The following is a 16,138-nucleotide window of genomic DNA, read 5'->3' on the forward strand; positions in this document are numbered from 1 at the left end:
GGTGCTGCCAGGACCGGACACTCTGTGGCTGGGGGAATCTCCCCTGAGCCGGTAGCAGGATGGGGTCTGACACACACACTTAGGCAGCGCTGGTTCCACCCAGCAGGGGGCAGGGATTTGCTGGGGGGGAATGGGGAAGCTGCAGCTGCACCCCGCACCCAGCCAGCACGGGGTAGCGAAGTCCTGGGGGAAGAGTAACAGACCCTGCACTCACCTCATAGGGTGACTGCGTCTCTGGCCTGTGGGAAAACTCAGCACCTCATGGGAAAGGGAAAATGGTTTCTGTTATTAGATCTGGGTCCCCCGAAACCACCAGCCCCACTGAATCCTGCAAGTGTCTCCCACCAGCCCCCCTAAACCACCAAACCCCTACCCGCTGACTCCCCCCAAATGTTTCCTACAAGCCCCCCACACCACCAGCCCCCTGGATTCCTCAAGTGTCTCATGACCCCCCCAAACCACCAGCCCCCCACCCCTGTAGCCTTTATTTTTATTTGAAGTGAATACTAGTGATGTGACATTACAGCAGTGAGGGGCCAGCGCTGGCAGCTACCATCTCCGTTCAGCAGAGTTCCCTCGGCCTGGTTTCGATCCAGCGCTCACCGGGACATAGGGCGGCCCAGGCCAGTAACACAGACAGTCGTGGGAACAAAGTGCCCTGTCTCTCCACAACTGGATTAAAGTCACCAGCTAAGTGGCGACTGTCACCGCGTAGCCAACTCCTAGAGCGATCCATGCACCAGTGACAGCTACACACGTACTCGCAGTCTCCCACACAGTGCGAGGGGCTGCTGAGTCTCCCGTGGATCGATCGTCAGGAAGGGGATGGTTCCCGCTGGAGTTTTCCCAGAGGAAGCTCAATTTCCCAGCTCTGGGCCCCCCCTTTTTATAATGCGAGTCTGCCTAGAGAGACCTTCTGTGCATGGACCTGAAAGTTTCACCCCATTTTCCCTTATGGGTCTGGGTCCCCACTGTTGACCGGGAAATTGACCAAAATGGAATGAATTTGGTAGGGCCCTGGCTAGAGGTTGTGTCTCTTTGTTCTCGTTGGCACTGACACACAACCCGTAGCCGGTGGTGCAGACACACGTTGGAGCCAGATGTGCCGCTGCAGCATTTTTGTAATTTAAAGTTAATCTTCCGGCTGATTGTTTGTAACATTGCCCCTTGGTGCCTCTTTGCCCAGCATCTCAGGGCATCGGGGTTTTCTTCGCTCACTTACTTCTGTCAGCGTTTCTTAGCTCTGAGGCCCAAAATAGTGAAGCCTCGGCCTCAGCCAACAGGCCTTGCGTTTCAGCCTTCCTGCCTTAGCTCTCTAACACAGCGGTTCTCAGACTGTGGGTCAGGACCCCAAAGTGGGTCGCGACCCGATTTTAGCAGGGTCGCCAGGGCCAGCATTAGACTTGCTGGGGCTCAGGGCTGAAGCTGAAGCCCCAGCTCCAGCCCCACCTGGAATGGCAGGGCTCAGACTGTGGCCCCCTCTCCGCCCCACCCAGAGGAGTGGGGCTCGGGCTCTGCCCCCTCCCGGGGTCATGCAGTAACTCTGTGGTCAGAAGGGGGTCACGGTGCAATGAAGTCTGAGAACCGCTGCTCTAATACATGGTTATTCCTTCTAAACACCGATCAGTCTTAGACCTCTATAGCCTGACAGCTCACCTCTACTGAACAGACAGTGATTGTATGTTAATGAATCATAACATCACACAATCAAGGATTAATAAACTAAAATCATTGGCTGCACCCCTGTCTTCCCCAAGTGTCTCCCCCAGCCAGCTCAAACCACTATCCCCCCTGTATTTCCCCATCTCCCACCAGCCCCTCACCCACATGTCTCAACAGCCCCCAGCCCTGTGTTCTCCTAAGTGTCTCCCACCAACCCCCCAAACTATCAGCCCCTGCAAGCCTGAATCACGCACTGTGTGTCCCCCCAAACCACTGTTCCCAACCCCCCAAATTCTTCCAAGTGTGTCCCGCATCCCCCCATATCCCCAAGTGTCTAACATCAGCCCCCCCAAATCAACGACCCCCTGCACCAGCCCCATCCCTGTTCCCACCCACCCAGTCTGGCTCTTACCCTCCACAACCTCCTCGGCTCCCGCCTGCTGCCGTCCTCTCCCGAGCAGGTAACAAGCCCCCATGTTCAGGAAGATAAAGAGGAGCAGGATGGCAACCACAATGCTGTACATGAGGCTGGGGCTCAGACATTGGGACCTGTCATAGCCTAAGGGAAGACAGGGGCTGGTGTCACCAGTGTGGGGCGCTGACAGTTTGGCCCAACACTGCCCGACCCGGGCGGCACAGAGCCCGGCGGGATCAGAACCCACCGCCCAAGGGTTTGCCAGCCTGCGTGTTGGGCATGCCCCAGCCAGACGCCGTGGGGTACCAGGGACTCTCAGGACCTTCCCAGGACGGTCAGCGCCGGGTGTGGCTGTGATGTTTGCGCCTTTCAGGGTGTCTGGAAATGGAGGGAGAAAGGAGCCGGGGAAAGGATGAGAGAAATGGGATTGTTTGTCCCGGGCTGGTGTTGCTTTAAATAGGCGGTGAGCCTCGGGGGCGCTCACCGTGTTCAGGCTTTAGAAAGCAGCCGTGCGTGCGGGTAGCTCGGCCTGGCTGCCGCGTGCGGTTAACAGACACGCGTATTGGAGCCCTGCCGGCTTGCGGGGTCCCTCCCTGATCATCGTCACTGAAAAGCAAACGACACTTGGACGAGTGGGAGGGGCTCTGGGGCGAATGGCACTTTTTTCTGAGACAGAGTGGGGGGGCCTGGCCCAGAGGGGGGAAGGGTTTCAGGGCAGGAGGTGAGGGGCAGGGCCTAGCCCATGTGGCTCCAGGGTACCAGAACAGGCAGGGTGACATGGGGATAAGGGATAGGGGGTCCTCCAGAAGGGTCTGGTGGCTCAAGATTGGTGGCCGGGGGGGGAACTAGGGTCTGGCCGATACAGGAATGGGGTTGTGTGTCCTGGGGTGGTGTCGTGGGGCGAAGAGCAGTGGCCCGGAGGGGGCTGGGGGTCCAGGGCAGGGGTGGGGGGGACCCAAACTGAATTTGTCGCTGATGGGCCCAGCCATGGGAGCGATGGAGAGGAGCAGGGGGGCCCAGCCCAGAGCCAACAGCACTGGGGTTGACCAAACCCGGTTATTAGGAGGCGGGGGTGGAATATGAGGTTGGGTCTCATTCGGTGGGTGGGGTGAAGCGGGGGGGGACGAGGCGTATGGGGCGAAGCAGGGGGGATGAGGTGGGCGGGGGCAAAGCAGGGGGGACGAGATGAGGTCATGCGAGGCTGCTTCAGGAGGCCGTGTGGGGAGTATCGGGGGCTGCGAGGGAGGAGGCTCTCGCCAGCCCTCGCTGCTTATGCTGAACTTCGACCTATTCCCTCGCAGAGAGGCTCAGATACCCCCAGCTGGGGCCGGACACCCAGACCCCGCACGCGTAGCTCCCTCCGTCGGAGACGGCTGCCTTCTCAACACGTAAATCCTGCCCGGCTCCTGGCAGCCACACGTCCCCGCGGGACCAGATGTACCCGGCGACGGGCTGCAGGGCAGCTGCCTGGCAGCGCAGGGTAAAACCGTCGCCTCCCCTTAGCGCTGCCTTCCCAGCTGGCCACAAAACCTCGACCCTGGGCACGTTGGGGGTGACTGAGGGGAGAGTTCGTCAGCGAGGCCCCGGGACTGAACGAAGGGGCAGGTCCCTCCCCGTCCAGTCCCATGGGGCAAGAATATTTGTTAGAGCCAGATGAGTTTTTTTCAGGCAATAAAACCCAGGAGTCCGGACTCCCACCCCCCATGCATTCACCCACTAGACCCCACTCCCCTCCCTGTGTCAGGGATAGAACCCAGGTGTCCTGGCTCCCACCCCCCTGCTTCTAACCATGCCATGTGTCCCCAGAGGCTGGGATTCATCAGAATCACACTCATCCCTGTATCCATCCACCTGGCATCTCAGAGCCACACCAGCGTCCAGCTGGGACAGGGATATTTGCAGCTCGGTCGCCCCAGTCCCTCCCAGGGTTTGCCCTGGGCTCCACCGTGTGCCATCTCGGTTGTACCACGAGGGGCGATGGGGGCAGGCGGCCCCCATGGAGCAGGTGAGGGAGGGTTCCGGTTCCATTCGGCGCCCCAGGGCGGGCTGGCACGGATGGGCTGTGAGGAGAGGAGGGGTCAGGAGCCATTGAACCCTGCTGGGCCCTAGGCCTGGCAGCGCTCCCAGGGGCCGCGGCCTGGCTGCAGAGTGGGGAGCGGCCCCCAGGGTGCGGGCACGGCCCAGCCTGGGAGCTCAGCTGGCCCCAGCAATGAGGGCTCGTGGCCATGAGGGAGAGCAGCCAAAGTTTGCCTGAGATATGGGGAGCACTGGGGAATGGTGCAAGGGGCCAGCAAAGGTCTGAGGGTTCGGGTGTGTCTGATAATAAATTTTCCTTTGCAGAGCTGGGCCTAGAACTCAGGAGTCCTGGCTCCCAGCTTCCCCTCCTTTAACCCCCTAGCCCCCAGAGCTGAGACAGAATCCAGGAGTCCTAGCTCCCAGCCCCAGCCCTAACCCAAATACCAGGCTTCCTGTCTGAACAGTAGCTCAGTATTTTCCCTGCTATGATCTCAGGTCCTTTCACAATCTGCCCAGCTGTCGAGTATTTCAACCAATAGTGAAATGCAGCCTGCTCTGGGGTGGGGCACAGCAGCCGTGTAACAGTGCAGGATGATGTTGTCCCACCATGTTCGGTCCCCGTAACTTACACCACGAGCTCACCACGCAGGGACTGGCTCTCACGTTGTGTTTGGGGAGCACCCTGTATATTGACAGGGCTAGCACAAGCTGCTGTGGGCTAGTGGCTAGAAAACAAACTGGGTGTGTGTCTGTGCAGCCCCTGGCACAACAGGGCCCTGATCCCAGCTGGGGCAGGGACTGTCGCTCGCTGTGTCCATGCAGCTCTCTGCTCACCAGGCCCCAATCTCAGCTGGGGCCCCTCCCATAAGCATCTCTCACCATTTAATCTCCTTTCAGTTACTTAGAAATGCGAAGAATCATTCTCCCCCGTCTGGCTTTTTGCCCCAAAACAAGGAACAGCGGCTCTTACCTGGGCCGTGTGCCTGGGTTAGCGGTTGGACTCTAAACTGATCCCGCCGCTGACGCTAACGGGAGAGCAGGGCGGTTAGGGCAGGTAACTAGTAATCATGTCCATCTACATCTGTGGCAGTAGCCCCAAGCGCTGTGAGTGGCTGGTGGCTCAGGGGAGGAAAGGGAAACGTGATAGTGTCTTCATGGCCTTTAAAGGAAATGTATTAGCTATTTAGGTAGCAATAAAGTCTAATGGTTAGAGTAGCCATGGCACGCTGTACTGCAAAGCAGCCCCCTGGAATCCCCATATTCACCACTGTCATATAATGATGATGTATTGTGTACAAAGTCTGCCTTGTGAAGTATCAGTTCAAAAGGCTTGATCTGTTGCCCATTAATACCCTGTTGGATTGGATGTGCTATCATTGCATGGGGAGCTGTGATGTTTTGTTAGGTTGTGTGTTACTGAAATATCTTGTGATGTTGGGAACCCCCACAACCAGCCTTTCAGGTACAACAATGGAGCAGCCAGACAGGCTGATGGCCCATTAAAGGAATCCATACTCCCAGGGATATCCCAGGAACCGTCTACAATGGAGACTTCTCAGGCCCTGTCTACACTGTCAAGTGTCTGCGCAATAAAGCAGCTTTGAGTGCTGTCACTCCCGAGGTGCACACACGGCCACGCCACCTAGTGCGCAGAAACTGCACCGTTGTAGCACTTTTAAAAAAGCCACCCCGACGAGAGGCGTCGAGCTTCCTGCGCCGGAGCTACAGTGCTGCGGTGCCAGTGTAGACACCCTGCTCGATTATAGCGCTGCGACTGGTCTCCGGGAGGTGTCCCACGATGCCTGTTCTCACCTCTCTGGTCATCGGTTTGAAATCTACTGCCCTGCCCTCAGGTGACCAACCGTCAGCCCCAGACCGTACATTCCTTTGCAAATTTGAAAGTCCCCTTCCTGTTTGCTCGGTGATTGCATGCAGTTGTCTCAGTGCATCTTTCCAGGTGGCCCTGCCTGCTCCACGCACCAGGCGATCCCCCGCTTGCAGCAATGCTGAACTGCTGAACCTCGTCGGCATTTGGGGAGAGGAGGCTGTGCAGTCCCAGCTGCGTTCCAGCCGTAGGAATTATGATACCCATGGACAGATTTCACGATGCATGAGAGAAAGGGGCCATGCCTGGGACACACTGCAGTGCAGGGTCACAGTGAAGGAGCTGCGAAATGCCTACCACAGGATGCGGGAGGCAAACTGCCGCTCCGGTGCTGCGCCCACCAGCTGCCGGTTCTACAAAGAGCTGGACGCGATGCTCGGCGGCGACCCCACCTCTGCTGCGAATGCTGCATACAGATGAGCTGTATAGGGGCTAGTCGGAAGCTGCAGTCTTGGACAAGACCCTCCTTTGATTCCCTGTTCACCCTCAGCAGCAAGATATCTTCCATAATGATCAATCCTGTGGAAAGTGTGGGGATAGGAATGATTATCAGCCCCCACTACAGTGCTGGCTCTCCCCAAGAGCCACATGCCCAGTGTACAAGAGTGATTTCCCCTGCCCTTGCGGCTACTCACCATTTTGGGGTCTTTGGCTCATTTGTGCGTGTCTGGGTCAGCCAGTGAGTGACAGGTGCGGGAGTCCTGGCTGTGTTTTAAAGCACTGAATCAGTGTTCACAAAAAGAAAAGGAGTACTTGTGGCACCTTAGAGACTAACAAATTTATTTGAGCATAAGCTTTCGTGAGCTACAGCTCACTTCATCGGAAAGCTTATGCTCAAATAAATTTGTTAGTCTCTAAGGTGCCACAAGTACTCCTTTTCTTTTTGTGAATACAGACTAACACGGCTGCTACTCTGAAACCTGAATCAGTGTTGTCTGTATTGCAAACAATACTGCTTCTGTAAAATGTTGTGTTTAAACTTCACAGATATGACCTTGGGAGCCCAGCCTCCCTCTTTGTTATCGGTGGCAGAACAGCTGCGCAGAATTAGAAAGTGGCCAAGAAGAACTAAGGGGGACTTTCTGCGTGATGTTATGATGCACTCCACTGCCGAGAAACAGGAATTGAAGGAGTGGCAGGACAATGAGAAGAAGGACCGAAAGGAGAACGCGGCACACCAGAATGAAGCCATGGAGTGGCTCTTAAAGGCTATGGACGCCAAGTGGACACGCTCCAGGCGATACGAGCTCTTCAAACCGAGCAGCTCCGTGCCAGCCCTCCCCTGCAGACACTGTCGCAAAACTTTTTCCCATGCCCTCCCCCCCCCCGCCAGATACTGCCAACACACTCTTATCAACCTCCTGGCTCCAGTCTGTACCCGCTGCATTCCACTCCTCCCTCCTCACAGTCCAGCACGGTAGATTCCCACTACCCACTGCACTCAACACCCATCCCTCTGCAGTTTGCCCTGCTGAAGTACAGCACCCGCTGTTCCTCTGGCTGTTCAAACTCAGCCTCCAGGCACTGAGCCTCTGAGGTCCAGCCCTGAGTGAAGATTTCACCTTTCCCTTCACAAACATTATGGAGTGTACAGCACGCGGCTATAAGCATAGGAATATAGTCATTGGCCAGGTCCAGCTTCCCATAGAGGCAGCGCCAGCGGGGTTTTAAACAGCCAAAAGCACACTCCACAGTCATTCTGCACTTGCTCAGCCTGTTGAACCGCTCCTTGCTGCTGTCAAGTTGCCCCATGTATGGCTTCATAAGCCATGACATTAACGGGTAGGCGGGGTCTCCGAGAATCACAATGGGCATTTCGACTTCCCCTATGGTGATCTTCTGGTCCAGGAAGAAAGTCCCTGCTTGCTGCTTCCTGAACAGGCCAGTGTTCTGAAAGATGCTTGCATCTTTCTGGACCAGCCTGTGTTAATGTCTGTGAAACGCCCATGGTGATCCACAAGTGCCCAGAGAACCATTGAGAAATACCCCTTGCAATTAATGTAGTCGCTGGATAGGTGGTCTGGTGTCAGAATTGGAATATGCATGCCATCTATCACCCCTCCACAATTAGGGAAGCCCATTTGTGCAAAGCCAGCCACAATGTCACGCACGCTGCCCAGAGTCACAGTCTTTCGGAGCAGGATGCGATTAATGGCCCTGCACACTTGCATCAACACAAGTCCAACAGTCGACTTTCCCACTGCCAACTGATTAGTGACAGATCGGTAGCTGTCTGGAGTAGCCAGCTTCCACAGTGCAATCGCCACACGCTTCTCCAGTGGCAGGACAGCTCTCATTCTCGTGTCCTCGTGCCGCAGGGCGGGGTCGAGCTCATCACACTGTCCCATGAATGTGGTTTTCCTCATGCAAAAGTTCTGCAGCCACTGCTCATCATCCCAGACGTGCATGACGATGTGATCCCACCACTCAGTGCTTGTTTCCCGAGCCCAAAAGCGGCGTTCCACTGTGGTCAGCACCTCCGTGAATGCCACAAGCAATCTCCTGTCGTAGCTACTACATGTGGCGACATCAATGTCACACTCCTCTTGCCTTTGTAGTTTAAGGAATAACTCCACTGCCACTCGTGATGTGTTAGTCAGAGCGAACGGCATACTGGTCAACAGTTCAGGATCCATTCCTCTATGAATAGGCAGGATGCACAGTGCACAAACAGTTGAAAATTGGCACCAAAAGTAGACGGAAGCACCGGGATTGCTGGGATGAGAAGCAATGCATCATGGGGCATTGGGACAGGACCCAGGATGCCCTGTGACCCCTTCTGCCTTCTCACAAGTCTTAGCAGCAGAAGAGAAAGAGGTGCTCTTTGGGATAGCTGCCCAGAGTGCACCGCTCTGAATACCACTGCAAGTGCAGCAAGTGTGAACACGCTATTGTGCAGGCAGCTGACAGTGTGAACACACAACAGCGGTTTCCCTTCAGCGCTCTCTGAGCGGCGCAGTAACTGCCAGTACTGTAACATTGCCAGTGTAGATGTGCTCTGAGAGGGAGCAGGTACACAATGGAGGCTGCTTGACTCACGTCATGGCAAAAGATGGTTTCAGCAAGCTGGAAGACACTCTAAAGGAGGGGAAGTGATGTCATCACTTGGCCTCACTCCCCCCACAATCCAACACCTGGAGACACGTCTGGAGGACAAAGATTGAATGGGGGACGGGGTCCTCGCCTGAAGGGGAGTCCCAGCCGGTGTATGGAGAAGCTGTGACCTGCTTGTATTGTCTATCAGTGCGAGACACAGCTTGATTCAAATCCTGTCTAGTTTAGAGAACGCAGATTGCAATTTTACTTTTATTTCTCAGGTAACCAACTTTGATCTCTACGCTCGCTACTTACAATCACTTGAAATCCATCGTTCTGTAGTGAATAAACCTGGTTCATATTTTACCTAAAACACTGCGCTGTGGTTGAAGTGCCTGGGAAATCTGCTCAGGTCGCAAAGGCAGGTGCACGTCTACTTTCCTTTGTAGCAGTGGTGGATCGGTGTACCAGGCTTGGCACCCACCTCTCACAAGTGCCCCCTTCTGATTGGGGGTGTCTGCGTTCTTTAGGTCTGGAGACCTCTTTCGATGGTTCTCAGGCAGGTTTTCAGTGACTCAGCCCTGTGGCTGAGTCACACTGTCTGCACGTTAGCCAGCACAACCCCCTTCCGGGGGATACAGTCCACAGGGCCAATCTCAGTACCCCGCTGGTGGTGTCTCTCTCTAGCCCTCCTTCGGCTAGAGTCTTTACGTAGCCCAGCCCTGGTATGGGGCCGTATCCCCAGGGTTTCCTCCCTGGAGACACTATCTTCCTGCAGCTTGTGCTAGCCCTGCCAATGTACAGGGTGCTTCCCAAACACGACATGAGAGCCAGTCCCTGCCTGACGGGCTCGTGGGGTAAGATACGGGGACCGAGCATGGCCGGGCAACCGGGAGACGACAGCTAAGCCTCCCTCCGGACCTCCTGGGGGACGACTGCTATGCCTCCCCCTGCCCCACTGCTCCATTCCTGGGATGGGTGGGGTTGAACCCTGAGGCCTCCCGCAGGGGGCCTTTGGGCCTAGTCCACCCCATCACAATTGGGTAATAAACCTGTACACTGGTCAGGCTTCGGACCAGGGCAGGACGGTACAGCCCTGGGGTCCTAGGTAGAGAGCTGGGGGGATTGGCGGGAGCCTCTGTTCTTGGTTCATGAGGGGCTGGGAGACCATTCATGGAACTCAGCTGGGTGTGTCCCTGCCTGGGGAGGGCTATGTCAGGGCAGGACCTGCCCGAGGTTTGTAGCTTGTCACAGCATCACAGTGCGAGAGGGAGCCCAGGCTGGTGGGACAGAGGGCGCAGCAGGACCCCAGTTCCAGGTTGCACCCCAGGGAACCCATCACAGTGGGTAAGAGCCAGGACTCCTGGGTTCTATCCTGAGCTATTGGAGGGAAGTGGGGTCTAGTGGGTTGGAGCAGTGAGGCTGGGAGTCAGGACTCCTGGGTTCTATTCTTGGTTCTGCCCCTTTGTCCGTGGGGGATGGGGACCCTCCTCTCACTCCGAGGGCTGAGCGGCTCCTCAGATGCTTTGAGATCCCAGCTGGCCAGCGCTAGAACAGGACCAAGCCTCATCCCTTCACCAGGGTCTCTCTCAGCATGGGTGTCGTGGTCCTTCTAACTCTGACCCATTTAGCTTGTGGCTGGGGAGTCTCTGGGGCTGGACCGGGTTAAAAGGAACAGCACCACCACACAAACCCCGTTGTAACCAGAGCTGGGGCTGAGCTTTCACAATTTCCAGAGAAAGGGGAAGTTTGTCTGCGGCAGCCAGACATCAAAGTGAAGTGCTTGGAACCAGAACCACTGAGTCCCGACTCTCAGCCCCCTGCTCTAACCAGTAGACCCCATGCCCCTCCCCCAGCTGGGGATAAAAACCAGAAGTCCTGATTCTCAGTCACTGTAACCACTAGAGCCTATTGCTACCAAACCAACAAGTATGTTGCCTTTAAAGGCCAGGAACACACTATGACGGTTCCCTTTCCTCCCCTGAGCCACCAGCCACTCACAGCGCCCAGGGCTATTGCCACAGATGTAGATGAAGATGTTTCCTCCTTACCTGCCCCCAACCTCCCTGCTGTCTCCTTAGTGTTAGGGTGGGATCAGACCGGAGTCCCAGGGCCCAGGTAAGAGCTGCTTTTCCTTGTTTTGGGGGCAAAAAGCCAGATAGGGGGAGAATGATTCTTTGCATCTCTAAATCATTGAAAGGAGATTAAACGGTGAGAGTTTCTTATGGAAGGGGCCCCAGCTGAGACCAGGGCCTGGTGAGGCAGGCACTGCCCAGACACAGCCAGAGACAATCCCTCCCCAAGGAAATTACAATTAAAATAGACAATGGGTGGGAGGGGAAACTGAGGCACAGAGAGAAGGAGTGACTGGCCTGCTATTGTATGGTGGGTCCTTGAGAGATCTAGGAGTAGAACCCAGGGCTCTGTGTCCCACTGCCATGCTCTAGCTACTGGGCCACACTGTCACACTGTCATTGGGGGTAGCATTGGAAATACACTGGGGGCTTCCCAAACACGGTGTGAGAGCCAGTCTGCCCGACAAGCTCATGGTGTAGGATGGGGACTGAACACGGCAGGGCTACATTAGTCTGCGCTGTTAAACAGCTGCCGTGACCTACCCCAGAGCAGTCTGCATTTCAGTGTTTGTTGAAAAGATCAACAACTGGGCAGGCTGTGAAGGTGTCTGAGATCATATAGGGGAGATCACGCTGATCTCTGCTTCTGGGGCGTTGCTGTTCCCAGCTGAGACACTGAACCCTGCCCCTGCCCCTTGTGTCTGTGATACCCTTCCCCCACATGGCTCTCTCCCAAGGGGTCAGAATGTCCCCCTGGGGTCCGTGCCACACCCCAAAGCAGTTTGTTCTATTCCACCTCCCTGACTCTCCCTTGACATGTCAGCTCCACATAGGAACTGTCCTGCCCTGAAACTGCCCTCTGTGTTGCTGTGAGCTGCCAAAGAGCCACATGCCCCTCCCCAGAGGTGGCTGCATCTCACTCCTGAGGCCGTGAGCCCAGCACACATGTCCCGCAAAGCACACAGGGATAGAAATGCAACCAATCCTTGCTCCATCAGGCCAGTCTCCGAGCTTTACTCCCTTCTGGTTAGGAAATTCTTTTTCAAAGGGTCCTAGGTGTAAAATAGCTGGTGACGCAGCCTATCCTGCGGCCGGAAGCCATCGCCCGGCGCAGACGAGCTGTCACCCAGAAATGCTGCAGGTGAATCATTCCCAGCCCCTTTCCCCTCCCAGGCCGGCTGAGCGCTCTGCGCTGGACGGAGATGGCCTTGGTGCTGGTCCCTGCCTTTTGCCTCCTGAGCGGTGAGTAATTCACATAGACGCGACGCGCTGCCACCCAGGGGACAGGTGGGGAGCGTTTCCCCAGCCCTGCGAATGCGTCTACACTGCCAGGAGGGTGCTCGGAACCAGGTTCCATCACAGGGAAGTCCCAGCCACTCAGGCCAGCGGCTCCAGTTCAAGCCTAGGGGGCGTCTGGCCTTGAACCTGACCCCGAGCGGCCGGGTCCTTGCTGCTGGTTTCACCCCGGTGGAGAACACGCCTGGCTCTCATGGCAGAGTCAGCCTGGTCTAGCCCCAGCCACGCTGGGCTGAGCAGCGAGGGCCTCAGCCACTCTTGTGCCCCGGGCTGCCGTTTTGCCTGCGCCACGTCCTGCCTCGGGGCTTCTGGCTGCCGCAGCGAGTCGGGGCGTCTCCTGGGCCAGCCTGGAGAGCTCTGCTCCCTGCCCTGCCCGTCCGCCCAGCTCCGGCCTGGCTGACCCCTGCCCACATCTGCCCCCGACTCCTTGTGTATGGGAAGTGCCTGACCTAGGATTGGCAACCCTCCAGGATTGTCCTGGAGTGTCCAGGAATTAACGATTAATTTTTAATTAAAGATTATTATGTGATGAAACCAGCAGTAATTTGTCCAACCAAAGTTGGCAACCCTAACCTGACCCCTCGTCAGTGGGGCTCCTCCTGCAGTCAGGGCCTCTGGCCCAAGGGTCAGACACCCTGCAATGGGTGGGGGTTGAACTGAGAGGGAATGAGGGGTGTACTGTGGGGTAATATACGGGGCTGAATTGAGAGGGGATGGGGAGGTGAACTGAGCCAGGATTTAGGGGGACTGAAGTGAGAGGCGGTGAACTAAGGACGGACTAGACAGAAGTGGGGCTGGGCAGATGTGGGGGCGGGGGTCATCCTGGACTGATGGGAGAACTCGGGGGGACAGGAGTGATTCAGCGGCTGGGGTGATAAATTGCTGGGGATGGGCTGATGTGTGTGTGGGGGGCATCTCCAAATTCCCCTTCCCCAATTCGCAGGGGAGCACTGGCTGGGCTCAGACAGAACGACAACCCATCATCCCCGATTGGGTTTTTAAGCCCCGCTGAGCTGATGCTGGGTTCTCCCAGCAGGATTTCTGCCTCAGCCCAGCCTGCGGGCGGGTTCCCCAACTGGTTGGGTCTGGGCGCCAGCCTGATCCCCGATTCCTGTCCCCGGCAGGCGCCTACGCCCAGGAGTGGAGCGTGAAATTCACTCCAGGGCCCCTGGTTGGTTGGACCGGCTCCTGCGTGACCATCCCCTGCTCCTTCACCTACCCTGCAGGGTGGACGGTCAGTGCCGTGATCTGGATACAGGACAGGGATCAAACCATCTATCACCGAGATGAGGCTCGTGTCCACGCACGCTTCAAGGGGCGCACCCGCTATCTGGGGGACCTGCAGCACAACTGCTCCCTGCGAGTGGCGGGGCTGCGCCCCAGCGATCAGGGCACCTACCGCTTCCGGTTCGAAGTAGTGGGCTATGGCAAGAGTGACGGATGGTGGAGTAAATCAGAACAGCAACTCATGGTCTCCGGTAACCACACACACTCACACACACACACACACACACACATTTCTGCCTTGCTGTGAAATCCAAGTGGTTAGAGCTGGGAGTCAGGACTCCTGGGTTCTCTCCCCAGCACTAGGGGAAGCGGGGGGAGTGCTTAGTGCAGGGAGGAACTTGTGGGTCAGACTCGAGGCTGTTGTCAGATCTGCGTCCCCATCATTCTGTCTAACCCTTGGCCTGTGCTGAAGAGTCGCTGAGACTGACCCTGCAGCCAGCATAATGCAGCAGGCGTGAGGGGCTCTCAGGTGGAGCCTATAGTGGGACTGGCACCCTGCAGGACCCCCCCCCCATCCCCCAGAACAGCGGGAGCGGGTAAAATGTGCTTTGTTGTGGGTGGGCAAAAAAAACAGGCTGCGTTAATTGGCAGGAAAACATTAAATCTCATAAATGTATCAAGAGTCGCCTACTGGGGAAATTGCTAAGTATTTTGTTTCAGTTTCTCTTTCCTCTCCATGTTTTTCTCCCTCGCTCCAAATCTGGGATAATGCACTGGCCCAAGTCAGGTCAGACTCGTTCTGTGATAACAGGAGTTAAAGTGTGTTTGTACCTGGTTTAAGCAAGATTTGTTTTATTCTTTCAGTGGTAAAAATTGTCTCTGAATTCCGTAGGTACAGATCAGATCTTCACCCAGCGGTTTCTGTCTGTTGGTTGGTTGGTTTTAGCAGCCTGGGGGAATCTGTCTCTCTTGTGGGATTTAAGGTTTTTGTGGCTGGAAGGGGGATGAAAATGCAAAAACCAAAGCAGGTCACTTGAATAACAGGAACGGGACAGAATTAAAAACAATCCCGCTTAGGGCTCTAGTCTGAGGCCCGATGTGTGGTGCTCCCAACTGGCGGCTGCGTCCCCTCCGGGCAGACACAGCGCTCCCCGTAGCTCAGGCAAACTTTGGCTGCTCTCCCTTATGGCCACGAGCCCTCATTGCCGGGGCCAGCCGAGCTCCCAGGCTGGGCCGTGCCCGCACCCTGGGGGCTGCTCCCCGCTCTGCAGCCAGGCCGCGGCCCCTGGGAGTGCTGCCAGGCCTAGGGCCACAGCAGGGTTCAATGGCTCCTGACCCCTTCTCTCCTCACAGCCCCTCTGTGCCAGCCCGCCCTGAGGCTCCGAATGGAACCGGGACCCTCCCTCACCTGCTCCATGGGGGCCACCTGCCCCCATCGCCCCTCGTGGTACAACCGAGATGGCGCGTGGCGGAGCCCAGGGCAAACCTCGGGTAGGTCTGGGGCGACCGAGCTGCAAATATCCCCGTCCCAGCTGGACGCTGGTGTGGCTCTGAGATGCCAGGTGGATGGATACAGGGATGAGTGTGACTCTGATGAATCCCAGCCCCTGGGGACAGGTGAGCTCTGCTTCTACACATGGCATGGTTAGAGCGGGCGGGTGGGAGCCAGGACGCCTGGGTTCTATCCCTGACACAGGGAGGGGACTGGGGACTAGTGGCTAGAGTGGGGAAGCAGGGAGTCAGGATTCTTGGCTTCTATCTCCAGTTCTGGGAGGGGGCTGGTCTAGTGGGTTAAAGTGGGGGAGACTCAGTGCCAGGACGCCTGGGTTCTTTCCCCACCTCTAGGAGGGGAGTGCATCTGTGGGTGAGAGCAGGGGGCATGGGAATCAGGACTCCTGGGTTCTATTCCCTCAAAAACTGTCATCTGGCTCTAGCAAATATTCTCCCCCCGAGGGACTGGAGGGGGAGAGACCTGTCCCTTTGTTCAGTTCTGTGGCCCCGCTGACGAACTCTCACCCGACTCTCCCCTCAGTCACCCCCAACGTGCCCAGGGTCAAGGTTTTGCGGCCGGCCGGGAAGGCAGCGCTAAGGGAAGGCGACGGTTTTACCCTGCGCTGCCAGGCAGCTGCCCTGCAGCCCGTCACCGGGTACATCTGGTACCGCGGGGACGTGTGGCTGCCAGGAGCCGGGCAGGATTTACGTGTTGAGAAGGCAGCCGTCTCTGACGGAGGGAGCTACGCGTGCGGGGTCTGGGTGTCCAGCCCCGGCTGGGGGTATCTGAGCCTCTCTGCGAGGGAATCGATCGAAGTTCAGCGTAAGCAGCAAGGGCTGGTGAGAGCCTCCTCCCTCGCAGCCCCTGATACTCCCCACACGGCCTCCTGGAGCAGCCCGGCGGGCCCCCGCCTTATCCCCCCTGCTTTGCCCCCACCCGCCTCGTCCCCCCTGCTTCGCCCCACCCACTTCATCCCCCTGCTTCACCCCTGCCCGCCTCCTCCCCGCTGCTTTACCCCATCCGCCTTGTCCCCC

General features: G+C 57.1%; 2 protein-coding genes across 13 annotated transcripts in view; one reads left to right on the plus strand and one right to left on the minus strand.

Annotated features, from left to right (window-relative positions):
* Positions 1 to 16,138, minus strand: part of LOC122457361 (sialoadhesin-like) — a 53,688-nt gene that overhangs the window by 17,117 nt on the left and 20,433 nt on the right. For both annotated transcript variants that reach the window (XM_043501947.1, XM_043501948.1), the window contains 2 exons: positions 3,877 to 4,137; positions 3,370 to 3,636 (listed from right to left, as the gene is read on the minus strand). In XM_043501947.1, the coding sequence (XP_043357882.1) occupies positions 3,370 to 3,636; positions 3,877 to 4,137 (528 nt within the window). The remainder of the gene's footprint in view (positions 1 to 3,369; positions 3,637 to 3,876; positions 4,138 to 16,138) is intronic.
* The window catches only part of LOC119847905 (sialoadhesin-like), a 36,090-nt gene continuing 31,661 nt past the window's right edge, over positions 11,710 to 16,138 (plus strand). For 4 of the 11 annotated variants that reach the window (XR_006276867.1, XM_043501936.1, XM_043501943.1 and 1 more), the window contains exons 1-4: positions 11,712 to 12,331; positions 13,510 to 13,863; positions 14,966 to 15,229; positions 15,645 to 15,926. Coding sequence is in view for 10 of the 11 variants with exons in the window: in XM_043501936.1 (XP_043357871.1) it covers positions 12,292 to 12,331; positions 13,510 to 13,863; positions 14,966 to 15,229; positions 15,645 to 15,926 (940 nt within the window). In the remaining variant the exon portion in view is untranslated. Of the gene's footprint in view, positions 12,332 to 13,509; positions 13,864 to 14,965; positions 15,230 to 15,644; positions 15,927 to 16,138 lie in introns of all 11 variants that reach the window. The other 7 variants (XM_043501940.1, XM_043501937.1, XM_043501938.1 and 4 more) reach the window with 7 other exon arrangements.

Source organism: Dermochelys coriacea, chromosome 24, assembly GCF_009764565.3.
Source record: "Dermochelys coriacea isolate rDerCor1 chromosome 24, rDerCor1.pri.v4, whole genome shotgun sequence".
Taxonomy (NCBI): domain Eukaryota; kingdom Metazoa; phylum Chordata; order Testudines; family Dermochelyidae; genus Dermochelys; species Dermochelys coriacea.